The sequence below is a fragment of the Zingiber officinale genome, chromosome 7A (assembly GCF_018446385.1).
Source record: "Zingiber officinale cultivar Zhangliang chromosome 7A, Zo_v1.1, whole genome shotgun sequence".
NCBI classification, from domain to species: Eukaryota; Viridiplantae; Streptophyta; class Magnoliopsida; order Zingiberales; family Zingiberaceae; genus Zingiber; species Zingiber officinale.
The window spans coordinates 99,079,620-99,093,794 of NC_055998.1; the positions used below are offsets into that span (position 1 = coordinate 99,079,620).

At 39.8% G+C, this 14,175-nt stretch overlaps 1 protein-coding gene across 1 annotated transcript; it reads right to left on the reverse strand.

The window, feature by feature from the left end:
- Positions 1-1,239: 1,239 nt before the first annotated feature.
- LOC121999556 (phosphoenolpyruvate carboxykinase (ATP)-like) lies at positions 1,240-8,588 on the reverse strand. The gene is made up of 8 exons (XM_042554221.1): positions 8,348-8,588; positions 4,398-4,635; positions 3,008-3,306; positions 2,658-2,831; positions 2,508-2,573; positions 2,243-2,421; positions 1,362-1,421; positions 1,240-1,257 (listed from the first exon to the last, which is right to left on the reverse strand). Exons 1-8 carry the CDS (start codon positions 8,586-8,588, stop codon positions 1,240-1,242), a joined length of 1,275 nt encoding a protein of 424 aa, XP_042410155.1.
- Between the last annotated feature and the right edge of the window lie 5,587 nt (positions 8,589-14,175).

The window sequence follows — 14,175 nt, forward strand, 5'->3', positions numbered from 1 at the left end:
CCTTGACCTTCTTGGACTTCTCTTGCCTTGCATCCGGTCTTCTGACCTGCAAGAATTCTTTTGCCAAGAATCCGGTCCTCGACCTTCTTGGACTTCTCTTGCCTTACATCCGATCTTCCGACCTGCAAGAACTTTTCCTGCAAACTCACACTGTATGTTAGATCCAACGTATTAACCTAAACTTAAATAATTGTCAACACATTGAAACTTCCAGGGCATGATTGCACCAACAAATAACAGTACATGGAATCTACTAGGAGCAGTGATACCTAGCTTAGCATAGTTTATTAAATAATTAGCACTACATGCAACTAACATTATTTAAGTGAACTATTATCCAAGATCAATAGAATCCATGCAAAGCGCATTACATCCATTAACATCTTGAAACAAAATATTCATGCAATTTTCTGTGCCATTTTCCAGACTGCATTACCTTTGAGACCTGGTAGGCACAATATGCTTTTCCATTTTGCAAGTAACAAGTTGCCATGAGCTGCAAATTGATCTGCAATAAATAGACCCATCACAAAAGCATAAGTGAAAGTAAAAAAACATGGGTTCAAAATCTTCCAATTAAAACTTGAACCAAAAGAATTGGATCATCATGATGAGTTATGGTAGGGTGAATTGTTTGTAGAGCTAAAACAATTCCACAAATTCCTCAAAATAGAAATCACATACGCACAGCTTTAATAATTACATAGGACACCTAAAAGAACCAAAGTGTCAATCAAATAAGTGTAGATTAAGAGCTATAACATTCACTACATTCTAGCTGGAAAAATAGATTTTTCATTCTCATTTCATCAATACAAAGAGAAAATCTAACAAATTTAGCTGCAATGCACGTGCAATTCACGAGTAATTTACACTGCTCGTCCAAGTAAAAGTATATAGAGCAAACTATTAAGAAATCAAACTGCAATATATAGATGTCAGCTACTCACACAACCCAGCCATTATTAATTTTGGACCACAAAGAGAGGCAATAAATAAGGGAAATGTCAGCTAATTCTGCTCATTGTAGAAATGCAAGAATGAAGTATTGAGCAAAGGAGATAGCTAGCTGTGAACAAAGAAATTATTAGCACTAAGGAATCAAAATCAATAAGTCATGGAGTCACAGACAAAGTGTTCAACCATCTTTTGAAGTCTAGTAATTTATACCTAGTAATGAATATAGTCTAGCACGCAATCTGCCCATTCGGATCGCACTTCGTCAATTTCTTCGTTGGACTAAATTGTTTTCATGAACTGTTAACAAACCCAGATTATATTAGTAAAAAAAATCAGTAATGAAGAAGTAAAGTCAAATAAAAGAAATTATTTGAGAAAATTGAGAATATGTCAAATATTACCATTGAGCTAAGTGAATCCTTCTCACCGGTAGCATTTCCTTCAATAATTTCTCTCATAAACTTCATCACATAAAACCCACATTGTTTAGCATCAGGTTGTCAAGGACCTTATGTTAACAAAAAATTATCAACGAATAATGTACAGTTAAATATTTTTAAATTAATCACAAGTAAACATATGTGTGTATATATAATATACAAACCTTTATGACTTCCCACATAGGCTTCTTTTTCCCTTTCCTTTGCTTGTTCGAATTGAACAATTTCAAGCTCCTTTGTACAACAAGAGTTGACGTATGATTAATAAATTAAATTAAATGCTTAATTAAAAAACAAATATGTACTCACATATCCACTACATATTTCCCGTCCTCATAACGATTGTGATGATTAAATGAATCGAACAAATAAATCATCTCCACATAAGGGTCGATGATAGTCAAATTCCAATGACAACTATGCACAAAACAGAGTCAATGCATAAATTCAACAGAATTGTTGAAATAAATCTATTAAAAATGAAATTGTAATATTTATTTACCCAACATTGTGGGGTGCCAAAATTAGCTGATTTTTTGTTGCACCACTCAGCCTATCAGTCAAAACACTTGCCTAGCTATTCAAGTATTCAGTCTTTTCATTTTTGTCAAGTTTGGATACATATGGCATTACTGGAAGGGTTTGTGGATCCACAAATTTGAACTTATCCCTAATGAACAGATTAGGGATAAGTTAACTAATAGAATACTAATAAGTTAATTAGTAAAATGTAAGAATAGTGCAATAAATATTAATAAGTAAGAGAATTACTCGATATAAGGATCAACGTCAACATCATTTTCCAAGACATAACGATGTGCTTGATGCAATGGACTATGCACCAGAGCAGTGTAACCGCTAATGAAGTGATACATTGTTTGCGGTAAAGTAAGTTTGCTAACTGGTGGAAGCATGCCAAAAGCATCACATGCCAGGAGGATGACATTCTTAGGGTGCGGACTAACATACGGTATCTTCACATTAGGAATATACTCAATTGGATATGAAGCTCGAGTGTTCTCTGCAACATCAACAATTCCATTGAACCAGATTCCCTTTCACACAATACCAATTCACTCAAGAAGTTTGTTTCATCTTGTTAATCACCTATAATAGAGTTATCAGAGTAGTCTACTTCCCTAGTGTGTTCATCGAAAACGATGTTTTCCAACACTGCAAGAAATTTGCAAACATTAGGACAAAAAAATATGAATGGTTCCAGTTCAAAGTGCATGTAGAGTTTGATAGGGCACTTGCCGGTTCCAAATTTGATGGCATTCCAAATGTCAGGTTCCTTCTCCTTTGTTAGGCCGATACATTTTGCATAGCAACATCCTTCAATATTTGAAATACCATTTTCACTCCAGCAATGCTCATCATCGCCAATAAGAAGCCTGTTGTGGTCTGTAGACAGAGTAGTTTTCCCTGTGCCTAAAACAACAAAGCAAAAGTCATAAGAACAAAGAAGCCATATGGCGAAAACACTGCAATGTAACATAATTCTACACATTTACACATGGAATGCTTCTAGTTAAGTTGCAAAGGGCAGTATAGTAACCATGCAATGGGCAGGTGATGTGCCAGAATCTCGTCTGACCAATACTTACCTGATAGTCCAAAGAAGAGGGCAACATCACCATCTTTGCCCATATTGTTGCTAGAGTGCAGGGAGAGAATGTTTCTTTTAGGCATTAGATAGTGCATCACACCGAACAAACCCTTCTTCATCTCCCCGGCATACTGTGTGCCAAGGATGACCATTTCTTTCCTATCAAGATTAAGATCAATGCTGGTGGAGGTAGTCATGTAGTGTGTGTATCGATTACATGGAAACTGGCCAGCATTGTAAATTGTGAAGTCCGGAGTACTGAAATCCTCCAATTCTTCAAGCGTAGTATGGATGCACCTGTGATCCTTCCAATTATTTCATGCAAAAGAGAGTTTTTCTTCTTCTAGTTTACATGTTTTGGATATCTGAATCCTCTAGATATGCAGAATTATGCCAAGTGCAAAAGTTGATCTACGAATTATATTTACATATGAAATTTAACATTCATTTGGGTTCATAGAAGCCAATACTCTTGCATGGATGATTAGATATTTCAACTTATTTGGGTATCTTTTTTCCCTAGACCAGAAAATTAAGGAAACTTTATTTACATCTAAAATTCTAGCGTTTCCAACCTACTTGATTATAAATTGTTAATGAAGCCTAAATAACTAAATAAAAGCATTTTGAAAAGCAAAAAAAAAAAAAAAAAACTCTTCACAAACAGTAGACTTATACAAGCATTTGATACAATCAGAGAATTTATAGTGTAAAACAATTGTAATAAACAAAAGAGTATAAAGTCAGAATTCAACATATCTAAATTAAATACCTAAAATAGAATGATCTTACCAGGTAAATCTTTCTCTAGAAGCTTCCACTCAAGCTGAATCCTTTTTGCCAATTTTTTGAAGGTTGTCAATAAAAAGAGATTAGGAAATTATCATCATTCGTTGCCACATCCCTGCCCTACTGCCAGGCTATACTCTTGTATCAATCTCATCTCCATTATTTATGCAATCGATCATATAACACCGACCGTGGTGGGTAGATTCAGATAACCATATCAATGGAAATTATCATCCCTAAGAGTGATGGCACTTACCTTAATTTCCCGACAAGACGGAACACCATCGAGATGCTCTAGGATGTTGAAATAGTGATCCGAGTGTTCTTTAACAGTATCAAATTTCTTAAATGATTTATACTTCACATCGATCTCATCTTTAACAATGATCTTCTTGTTCTTTTATGGCTCTTCGGCAGCAGGAGGATTCTTCAACCGAGGTTCAGGTGCTTCAAGGATTCTTGTTCTCAAGAATTGTTTTCTTTTAGGTTTAGAAAAATCGATCCGGCGGTGGCCCACCAGTATCCGACAAGGAATCTGGATGTTTCCCCCTTTTTTTATTATTGAGAAAGAGATGTTTGTTTGGAGATTAAATATTGACCTGATGGATTGGAGCTTCTGGCGCTCCTCCTCTGAGATGGTGGCGAAGGCAACGTTGCCTTGCTGCGCGCCGTCCTTGATGGGGGTGGTCGGCGCTGACCTCTTCTTCTGCAAGGAGTGCAGTTCGTCGATGGTCTTCGCCTTCACCGGCGACGCGCTGTCATCATGGCAGATCCCGTTCTCTGGTTTCTCCCTCCCCTGCGTCTGGATCTTCGGCAGCCCATTGGAGAACGTCGCCGCTCACCAGGAAACGAGAATGAGCACAACGTCGTATGAGGAGAGGGAAAGATAAATGGCTTAGGTTTGGGAACGCGAAAACACGGTGTCGAAAAGAAAACAGCGAGGGAAAGGAAAACATCGAAGGGGGGAAATGATCAAATTCAATTATAACGGTTTTTTCAAAACTGTTGTCGTAGCCGCTAAAAACGCGGATAAAGACAACGGTTTATAAAACTGTTGTAAAAAGTGTTGTCGTTTTAAAAAAAAGTCGCTCAATGACAACAGTTTTGCTAAAACCGTTGTCTTTTATATTTAATGGGGAGTTCAAAGACAACGGTTTTGGCAAAAACCGTTGTCTTTGAGCAAATACGCAACGCTTTCTCTTAAAACCGTTGTCGTAGGGGTGTTGTCATTTGCAGTTTTTGTTGTAGTGTGTGCTAAATAGGCTAAGTGGACAAGTGAAACTAAATGAGTTGAGCAACTAAAGAAGTTGATTGGTCAATTAAGACAAATTGACAATAAGAGTTGGGCAGCTGCATTGGTCAAACTAAATGGATTGATTGGGTTTAAACGAATAATTAAGTTAATTAGGGCAATCAAGCAAATGAAGTTGGTCATGTTGATCAAACTAGTGAGGTAGGAGTTTTGGTGGAGTACACAAATTAGTTAAGCTAGATGAGCTAATTAGGTTAATGGAATTAAGTACTGACAAGCTAATAAGGTCAAATGGGTTCAATGATTTAATCATGTTGATTGAAACTAAGGGTTAATTAAGCAAGGTGAGGTGCGTGACTTGGACGACTAAATAAACTTTGATTTGTTGAGAATGAGTAGATTATTTCACTTGATTATTGATCATGTCTAAAGACTAAAGAGATGATGCGTTGGCAATGGTGGCTTGATTGTTGATTGGGAGAAGACTTTTTACTCCACATAGAGGTTTCTTTTTGATCGTGTATACACTAAGAGAGCAAATAACACATCAGTGCCTAGAAACTAGGGGGAGTCCCTGGCGAAGGACCTCTAATGTTCAAGTCAGTATAAATTCTGGCAAGGTGAATGAAGAATAGTAGAAAATGTGCGCGCGAGAGTAAGATTGAGATGTTCAGAAAACGTACTTTGCCGACGGAGAGGACCTCCCTTTATATACCACCTCTCATAACCTCCGTAATCATGAGGCGTCGAAGAATGTCAGAGGTTGTCGGGTAACGAAAAGGGTACAACCTGTGCAATAATTGTTCGAGGAATCTTGCCTTTCTCACCTGTGTACTTCCTTTTTCGTTTATAGCTTATGCCATTAGCAAGATGATTAAAGGAATATACTATCATATGTGGTCAGTTGATGAGAAACATAATAATCCCTGAAGAAGGTTTCAAAAGAATATTCTTTGACATATGGTTGTTATTCTGACAGATTGTTGGTATTTGTGCTCATGTTATCTGTTGAGTATATCTTGGCTGGCCTATAAGATCGTCCGTTTTTATGCCTGTCCTCACATTAAGCTACTTAGTCATGTGTTGCATGGTGTTAGCAATCCATTCGGAGAATAATATAATACCTTGGGCTTGTTGGAAGTCTATTCGAGAAGCAATATGATAACCTGTGCATGTTGAAAATCCATCTGGGAAGCAATATAAAGCTAAGTGCCTTAGGCCCAGTTGTCCTTTTGTCCGGCTGGACATGTAATAGGCTGCCTAGAGAAATGAAATTGTGTTCTAAGAGGTTCGATCTGTACTTTAAGTCAACTATCCATATAATGATTCGTAGGTAGAGCGAACCTTAGATTTTGACCGGATCTATAGAGAAAGCTATCTTACATTTGTGCATATAAAGGATGGGTATGGAGCCATACAAACCTGTCCAATTTTATCATCGAACAGATACACATGCATATTATTGTGTGGAAACTCATAGGGATGACTGGTAATAGAGTCGATCGAGCGTGTATAGAGAGGCTCATACAGGGTAAGGAGTTTAACCTTTCCCTCGATCAAACCTATGGTCGATTGATTGCAAGGTGAGTCAGACACCCCCTAAACTTTGTCGGATATTGAATGACATAACGTACCAGCTTCCCAATTCAAGTGTAAAGCATTAAACCACTTATATCTGACCGGATTAAGAGATGGTTGGCCCTATTTTAAACGACTTGTAATCCGGTTGGGTTGACACGGTGAGCCTTAGTGCTGGGTGAATAACAAAGTCAGTTGGGGAATGTTTTCTTCCCTTGACTTTGACTGTCACGTGACCTTGACTTTGACTATTATGTTACCTTGACTTTGACCTCCATGTCATCTCTTGGGTTTGCTCGTTACATCTCATATCACTAGCATCCCCTTCAAGTCTAGTCGAAGGAGGTGTAATCGATTGATTGGACCCAAGTCCGATTTTCATCCATTCACCCCTTTTATCAGGGTTGTTTGGAGATTCTTGTTTTCATTTGTACCTTAGGTACGGTAATATTTTTTTTTTCAAAAACTACCTGTTAGAGGTTGGCCATCTAGAGGGGAGTACCAAGGATGGTTGAACAAGTGCTTCTCTAATGTAATGATTTAGTTGTCACATCCATTATAAATATTCATTTATGGGTGGGTGCCACGTGGCTCCACTCCTCATTCTTCGAAACAACTTCTGACACACACTACTTCGTAGGGCTCAACGACATCTCTCTCCCTGTAAATCAACGATGCTCTGTGTCTACTATTTTGATTGAGCGGTTGTAATTAAGTTGCACTCCTTTTCTTAAAAAACCCTAAGTGAAGTAGAAACCCCTTATTCTACGCTTCGTCTTCCCTGCTCTCTTTCTTCGATGATCTTCTTTTGCAAACTTCTTCTTTTTTATGCCCTAAGTAATATAGTAAGTTGCTCATTCTTTATTTTCTCTACACTCTCTCATGGCTCAAGAATCTGTCGCTTCTTGGTATACTCTTATCGGCTCAAATTTTGATAAGTCTATTAGGGCTTCCCTCCTCCTTCAATATGAAATCTTGAAAAGTTATCGTATGGTTATTCCTTCCCCGGACGCTCGTCCTCATCATCCTCCTGTTAACCACATCACTTTATTTAAGGATCAGTTAGTAGTCGGTCTACGTTTTCCCTCCATTCATATCGGAGGTGAGTTGATATTTTAATTTTCCTTTATAATAGTTTGCCCTAAATGTATTCCACGCTATGTGTGGCGTGTTCATGCTATTTTGCCTATATGGCATTCCTCCAACTTCTCACAATCTTCAATTGTTCTCTTACCTTAAGAAATCAAAATCAAGGGTTTTCCTTTTTCAGTGTCGCCCAAAGTTAGTTTTCTTTGAGGATATGTCTTCTTCGAATAAGGGCTAAAAATCCCATTTTCTCTTCATTGAAATGCCTAAGCCTGCAACCTGCCCAACTGAATGGCAATCCTCGCTTTCTCCTCTTCCTGACCTCGAGAGTTATAAGCAAAACCCGACCTTTATTCATATTCTACTAAGCTAAGCGACCTATGCTTTAAAATCCACAAGTGGTTGCGCGAAGGCCTACTTTAATTGTTTGGCCTGAGTCCCATTCGGACGAAGTTACCATGCTCTTTTGGTAAGTCTTGATAACTTGGTCATTATGTTATCACTAGCTAAGGTATTTCTTATTGTATGTAGTGGATGCTATTTTTGAATCATTGGCCACTGACAAAATTAATCTAGAAGAAGAAGAGCTCCTTGCTTAGGAGCGGGCACTGTTAGCTGAGCGAGCTTCCCAACCGGCTATCCCTTTCGATGGAGCCTCTGGTAGCCAGACGGTTGAATCCAGCGCAACCACTGCTTCTGGGGAGTTATCTCTTAATCCTCTTCCAATGTCTGAGAATTCCCTTAAGGAAGATGAGGCTGCCCCAAAGAGGAGATGGAAAAGGCGTAAGCTTACCCATGCCCAAGTCCTTGAAGGGCGAATGCCCTCCATTGAAGCGCCCTCCTCGCATTTATCACCCGTTTGGGAAGAACTCATCCGGGAGGGGACACAAGTGTAATCTTCAGAGTGGACTTTGTTCGCCCTTCCTTTCGCCAGTCCAACGCTAGAAACTGCTAAAGCGTAAGAGGTCACTTCCCCATTGGGCAACTCTCCGGTTCCTGCCCGTCTTGTGTCTTCTCGTGATAGGACTCTCTTGGTCTCCACCTTTACTGTGCCAAGGAGACCTTATCAGTTCTCAACCATCCTTGATTTACCGTCTACCCAAGCCATAACTTCTTCAATTACCACCCTCCCAACTGTTGGTCAAATACTTCTAAGGGGCCACTTAACGGAAGCTTGGGAGGTAGTCGAGAACCAGCTAAGTGAGCTTACTCCCATGGAGCTAGCTGATAAGTATTCATATGAACTGACCAAACTAATACAATTTTGTTGATTGTTTCTCATGTTGGATATTTCTAACACTATTTGTCTTCTAGTGATGGGCAACAAGAATGGGTAGAAATTGTCACCGCTGGCCTAAGAAAATACATCTATGAAGTCGTGCATTTCTAAGGCTGTTATTGTACACACCCCTGATCGATTGAGCGAGCTAGAGACTCAACTTTAAGAAGCCCAAAGGTTGAAAAAAACTGAGCTTGAGAAAGCGGCCCAACTAAAGACCGCCCTGGAGGCTTCTAAAGCCCAAATTTGATCGAAAACAACTTGTCGGGCGACAATGAGACCATATTTGGATAAAAAAACCTCAGAGGTTGAGCATCTTTCTGGTCAGCTGAAGGAACTAAAAACTTCACATGTCTCTAAGCTGGCCACCAGAGAGTCCCAACTGGTGGCTTAAATACTGAGCGTGATTCTCTGCACTCAGACTTATAAACCACCTAGACCATGCTATCTTTTAAGGAATTTGAGCTCGTGGGTCTCTCAGCTGAATTAACGTTTGCTCAGGCAGAGTTGGCGGCCTACCAAGCCAAGGAAGATGAGAGATTCAAAGTAAGGAAGAAATCTCTCCTTCAATCACGCAACTTCAACGTACCTATTGCTAGCTCTATGAATAAAGCTCTTCTTCTCGGAGCTGATGGTGCAATGGAGCTGTTGGGGTTGTAAGGTTACAAACATAGTCCCACATTGAAAAACATGGAAAAGATCATAGGTTTATAAGAAAAAGATATCTCCATTGGCATGAGACCTTTTGGGTAGAGCCAAGAGCAAAACCATGAGGGCTCAGGTTCAAAGTGGACAATATCATACAATTATAGAGATATCTAAATTCTTTTTAATCCTTCAACTGGTATCAGAACGAGGTCACTCTTCATTGGACTAACCGATGGAAGAAGCATAAGACATAGCCATGATCCAAGATCGAACCATGTGGGTGAAACCTTGAACAAAGTAAGGGAGGCCTTGAGCAGGTCAAGGTGGCCCGATGCTCAAGGGGATACGCTGTGGTCCTTTATTTGAGGGGGGATTGTTGGGGTTGTAAGGTTGCAAACATAGTCCCACATTGAAAACACATAGAAAAGATCATGAATTTATAAAAAAAAGATATCTCCATTGGCATGAGACCTTTTTGGTAGAGCCTAAGAGCAAAATCATGAGGGCTTAGGCCCAAAGTGGATAATATCATACCATTGTGGAGATATCTAAATTCTTTTTGATCCTTTAGGAGCAACTAAGGGAGGGAGGATATTTGGCTTCCAAACATCCAACTCATTTCTTGGGCCGCAAGAAACTAGTCCAGAATCGTTTGCCTGACTTGTTTCCTAATTTAGTATGATTTGTCTTGTCTTCCTTTCTCCTTTTAGTTAATGAACAACAACTTGATGTTTGTATCCGTTGTATATATAGTTAAGTTTTTATTGAATTTGTCATCTATCTTCACCCTAATGCTTGGTTGTCTAATAGCTTTTATTTTCCCCAAGTGTGTATGATAAATTAAGGATAACATAAATCCATTCGGGCCAAAGTCTGGTCGGGATATAGTGAGGTGATGATCGTTCGGAATAAAACTCGCCCAAACTTTGAGGTCGGGTAGGCTATGACAAATAACGCTTATCTAGTTAAGAGTGACAATATTTGGAACCTTTCGAGATTAAATCCATTCGATATTAGTTCATTTTGGAGTCAAAGCTAGTCCAGAATGAATCCAGTCGACTTTTCGATTATCGCCTTGATTCTTGTCTCTCTAAACAAGCCTTAAAAATTTGATCATGATTAACAACCCATCTAGCTTTTATATGAGTTGTGAAAAATAAAGCTTACCTCGATGCATATGCCGACACTTCGAGATAATTACCTGCCACATTAGTTACAAACACATGTTTCTTATTGGTAATATGTGTGTTGTTATTAAAGTATGCTTTTCCACATACCCATCATTGCATCTTATCATCCTACGGCTCGAAATTCAGCTCACCTTTTTACTTTTATAAGTTGATGATTGCTCAAAAAGGCTAAAGGAGTAACTTTTAAGAGGTTTCATAAGCAATTTTCGAGAACCTTAACGTATCCACTAATTCTCCTTCTTCGTTATTCCCACACTCTTCATTCTCTTCATCTTCCTTCTCAAAATGGCTGAAAATAGTGTATGTTGTATACTTTGTTCCTCAGATCTTCATGATGTGGATGCCGATGACCTCTGTTTCAACTATGGGATTCCCACCTATGTAGTCATACCCATTGACCAAGATTGTCCCCACCTTCCTCCTAAAGAAAGTATTGCTATTTTCAAGGAGCAAGTTGTAGTGGAGCTTCGCTTCCTTGTCCACCCTTTCTTTATCGTCGTCAGCCAATACTTTTATATTCCACTTCATCAACTTATTCCAAATTCCATTCGCATTCTAAGTGGGACCACTATTATTTTTCATCTGTTTGGTATCCCTCTATCTCTTCGCCTATTTCACCATTATTTTTACCCTTAATAAGTGACATATTGTATATTTCATTTTTGTGCCCACCCTAAGGTGACTTTATTTGATAAGATTCCACCTCAGGACGAGTGGAGAAGCAAATACTTCTTCATTCTACTCCCTACTTTTTTTTTTATCTTGCCCAAAGACATGACAGCAACACCTCCCCCCTATTCCAACTTCGGGCAATATTATCATGGATCTAGCCCTACGCAAGGCCTCAGAGAGGCTGAAAGCTCTAGAGTTTAATTTGATCGGCTGACTATAGAGGGGTTGTTATATATTTTAGGGTTAGTTCTATTGACCTTAGGCTAAGTTCTACTTTTTGTAAGGAATTTTTCTCTCTCCCTCAGTTATTTATGAAGACTTTTTCCATAATATTTACTTATTTTTGTATTAGAGGCTATTATCCCGATATTTCTCTTCAAGAATACTCGGATAAAGGAGGGTGTTTTGTGTTGGTGCAGGAAGCATCCGACGATTAAACTTGGGTTTTGATTATATTAAAGGGTCCAAAGTTAAGTTGTCTTGTTATCTAACAAGTTTGAATGAGATTGTAGGAAAATCCTAAGTGTTCTTAGGCAAAAGTCCTAGTGGATTCTAGGCAGGTGGAAAACTCTAGGGGGTGGTAACCGTAGGTCCTAAGGGGTGGTAACCCTAATTGATGGAAAGTCCTAGCTGCGGTTAGATAGGTAGAAAATCCTAGGGGTGATAACCCTAGGTCCTAGGGGGTGGTAACCCTGGGCGAAAAGTTTTAGTGGGTCGAGAGATTCGGGTAAAAATCCTAGAGTCGGAGACTCTAGGTTGAAATCCTGGTGTTGCGAACCGGGTGGAAGTTTGGATGGGTCGTGGAGTGAACGTCTAGCATGAAGACTGGAAGCTTCGGACATTGAGTAAAAGCTCAGTTGGTCTAGAGGATCAATCTGGCAACAGGTAATCTCTCCTGAGAGGAGTACGTGAGGACGCGTTCCTTGGTGAGGCAATAGTAGGCGTCGGTTCGACCTAAGATTTCTAGAGGAAATCTGAAGTCAGAACCAGACAGTCCGAAAGCTATCAACTTATTTGTTTCATATTATTTAACTCTGTTTTGCAGGAAACTAACAATTCTACAGGGTCAGACATAACCTTGATCGGTCGATCGAACGACCTGATTGGTTGACCGAACCCAGTACACAAAAGATCAGAATCCAACTCTCGGTGAAGGGTTAACCAGAGAGATCAGTTGACCAAACCAAAGATAGACAGAGACCTGGTCGAGTGAGTTGATCAGATTATATGAGGTAGAGACCATCGGCTGATCAATCAACCGAACAGAGGGATCGGTCGACTGAACGCAGGCGCTATCCAGAGAGGCTGCATTTGGACAGAAGGTCAGGCAAGTTCAGCAGGTTCGGTCGACCGAACCAAGGGACCGGTCGACCGATCTCAAGTCAAGGCTTGATCTCAAGGATCAGAGGATCTGGATTAGGCTTGAAGCTGATATAAAAAGGGGTCTCGGCCAACTACTTCGAACAACATTCTACAAGCAATCTTCGAAGCTGCGCTCTACGCCGAAATGACTCAACGACACTTAGTTGTCGTTCCGACAATCGATGACTAATTCCATAATCTTTTATTGTCGGTATAATATTTTTAAGTTTAGTACTTGTAATTAATCTTGTAAAGATTCTTGAGCTTATAGTGATTGTCCACCGAAAGTGATCAATGATCACGGGCCTTGGAGTAGGAGTCAACACAGGCTCCGAACCAAGTAACCAAAAGTGTTAGCAATTGCTTTTAGTTTACTTCCATATTTTTTGCGTATTTACAAAACGAACGAATTAACCACGAGTGTTATTCACTCTCCCTCTAGCGCTTTTCGATCCTACATTTTGAACCAACTAGGTGAAGCCCTGCTAAAGGAGCGCAAAGCTGAGCAAGCCTCGTCCTTTGTCAGCTACCTTCCCCCTATAGAAACCTCTTCCTCAAACACTCCCCTCATGTTTAAGCACAAAAGGCCCCGATTAGAGAATCTAGATTTATCCAAGCACCCTCCAGATGGACTTCAATTGATATGATCGGGGGTTTTTCCGCTCGAGGAAAAGAGCCCATGCCAATGAAATATCATTGATCTAAACTTGTTATGAAGCTAGCAGTCCTGCACTCGCGCCTACTGGAGCCTTTATTCACTCGTCCAACATCGCCGTAGGTCTTAGACATCCCTTCCATCATAGTGGGGAGTCCTAGGTAGAAGTCCATTATGAGGCTTGCCAGTCATACACTTGCGCTTTCTAGGGTCGCATGGGATCTTGAGCTAGTTAGGCCAATATTAGAATCTTCCCCATCTATTCATCTGACATCACCAAGGGTTTTCGGTGCTCTTCCTTCAAGACCTAGTTCTTCGACTAACCCTCATCGTTATTTCATCTAAATGTTGGTGCAATCGACGTCTAAGATTTTAATGTTAGACAAATATGTTTAAGTAAGTTTAATGGAGCTTGATCATGGGAAGTCTTAGTTATGTCTAGGCAAGGGTGGAAAGTCAACTGAGTGACTAGTCCTAACTGCAATTAGGCAAGGGAAGTCCTAGTTGTAGGCTAGGCAAGAGAAATCTTGGTAGATCGTGGAAGATAAGTGGATTCGATAGGCCTGGAGGACCTGATCCCTGGGTAGCCGAATACTGAGGCAAGGGAAATCTCAATAGATCGTGGAAGCCAGGTGGATTCGATAAGTCTGGAGGA

Bases quoted from the DNA above. Each gene is read 5' to 3' on its own strand.
- LOC121999556 (XM_042554221.1), bottom strand. From the start codon at position 8,588: ATGAGTTCTTCCCAAACGGGTGATAAATGCGAGGAGGGCGCTTCAATG. The intron at 3,307-4,397 runs GTCAATATTTAA...GAAGGATCACAG, and splicing joins CAGAAGCTCCAATCCATCAG to GTGCATCCATACTACGCTTG. The intron at 2,574-2,657 runs GCAAGTGCCCTA...AATTTCTTGCAG, and splicing joins TGCCATCAAATTTGGAACCG to TGTTGGAAAACATCGTTTTC.